This window comes from Rissa tridactyla, chromosome 1 (genome assembly GCF_028500815.1).
Source record: "Rissa tridactyla isolate bRisTri1 chromosome 1, bRisTri1.patW.cur.20221130, whole genome shotgun sequence".
Taxonomy (NCBI): Eukaryota; Metazoa; Chordata; class Aves; order Charadriiformes; family Laridae; genus Rissa; species Rissa tridactyla.
The window spans coordinates 73283258-73284635 of NC_071466.1; the positions used below are offsets into that span (position 1 = coordinate 73283258).

The 1378-nt window shown below is 46.4% G+C and overlaps 1 protein-coding gene across 1 annotated transcript; it reads left to right on the forward strand.

Moving 5' to 3' along the window:
- Positions 1 to 526: 526 nt before the first annotated feature.
- LOC128904201 (histone H2A-beta, sperm-like) lies at positions 527 to 946 on the forward strand. Its single transcript, XM_054188200.1, has one exon. It carries the CDS (start codon positions 527 to 529, stop codon positions 944 to 946), a length of 420 nt encoding a protein of 139 aa, XP_054044175.1.
- Positions 947 to 1378: the final 432 nt, after the last annotated feature.

A 1378-nucleotide genomic window follows, 5' to 3' on the forward strand; every position in this document is an offset into this window, starting at 1 on the left:
AATTTTTCAATTGTTAGATTTAAAATGAAAGAAAGAACTAACTTGATAATGGAAGAAGTTAGAATACAGATTCCTCTTGAAAGAAGTGGCAGGCTTGGACCCAAATTAGCTTTAAGGCAATAGTTATGGTGTTTAAGAAAATCTTACTGAAGACGACACACTGTGCCTCAATCCCAAATACATTCCAAGCAGCAGGGAGAAGCCTCTCTTCTCTTGAGCCCTTCTTATCGACTTCAGTAAGCCTTTCTTGACAGGTTGTCAGACCACCCTGGTTTTACAAGACCTCACTCCTAAAAGGTAGGCTGTAAAAGGGTAGTAGTAGCTCAAATCTTAGCTCCGCGCTTAACAAACTGTGCTGTGTGGTGCTCTCTTTCCTCAAGAAAAGAACGACCTTTCTTCTTGATGTGGAAGAGCAGAAAGCGTAACTCGCCTTTCTGTCATCTCCTCTTGCTATCGGTTAGCTGTAGCCCAAGCACCCAGGTAATTTGAAGATTTCCAACCCTTTGTGTCTCCTTGCCTTCTCAGAATGTCTGGACATGGAAAGAAACACCCAGTGGCTGGTAAACCTGGAACTGCACTGAAGAAAACCAAATCAGCCAGGGCTGGTCTGCAGTTCCCTGTGGGTCGTGTCCACAGGCTCCTTAGAATGGGGAACTACGCTGACAGGATCAGCCCTGGTGCCGCCATCTACCTGGCTGCGGTGCTGGAGTACCTGAGTGCGGAGATGCTGGAGCTGGCGGGGAACGCTGCACAAGAAAACAAGAAAACCAGGATCCTGCCCAGGCACATCCAGCTGGCTGTGAGAAATGATGATGAGCTGAACAAGCTCTTCTCCTGTGTGACCATTGCTCAAGGAGGGGTGTTACCAAATATCCTTTCCCATCTCCTTCCCAAGAAAACCGTCAGACATGCTGCTCCTTCTCAGCAACAACATGGTAGCCAGTGAAACTTGCTTTTCCTGGTCTGGTCTGTGCACTTATAGATGACGGTGGGACTCACTAGCACTAATTTGTATGTGTTTGCTTCTTTGTATTTTTCCTATCAATTTTAATGCATTTTTAAGGCTTGTAATAAAGTTTCTAGAATGCAACACTTCTCCTTTCTTTTCTCATCTCCCCTTCCAGAGATGGAGGAACACAGAAAATGTCCAAAAAAAAAAAAAAAAAAAACCAAAACCCAAAAAAACACCCCAGAGAGTCATAGAATGGTTCTATAGGTTGGAAGGGACCTTAAAGATCATCTAGTTCCACCCCCCTGCAGGTGAGGGGGGTTGGGGCACCTCCCTCCAGACCAGGCTGCTCAAAGCCCCATCCAGCCTGGCCTTGAACACTCCCAGGGATGGGGCATCTACAACTTCCCTGGGCAACCTGTTCCAGTG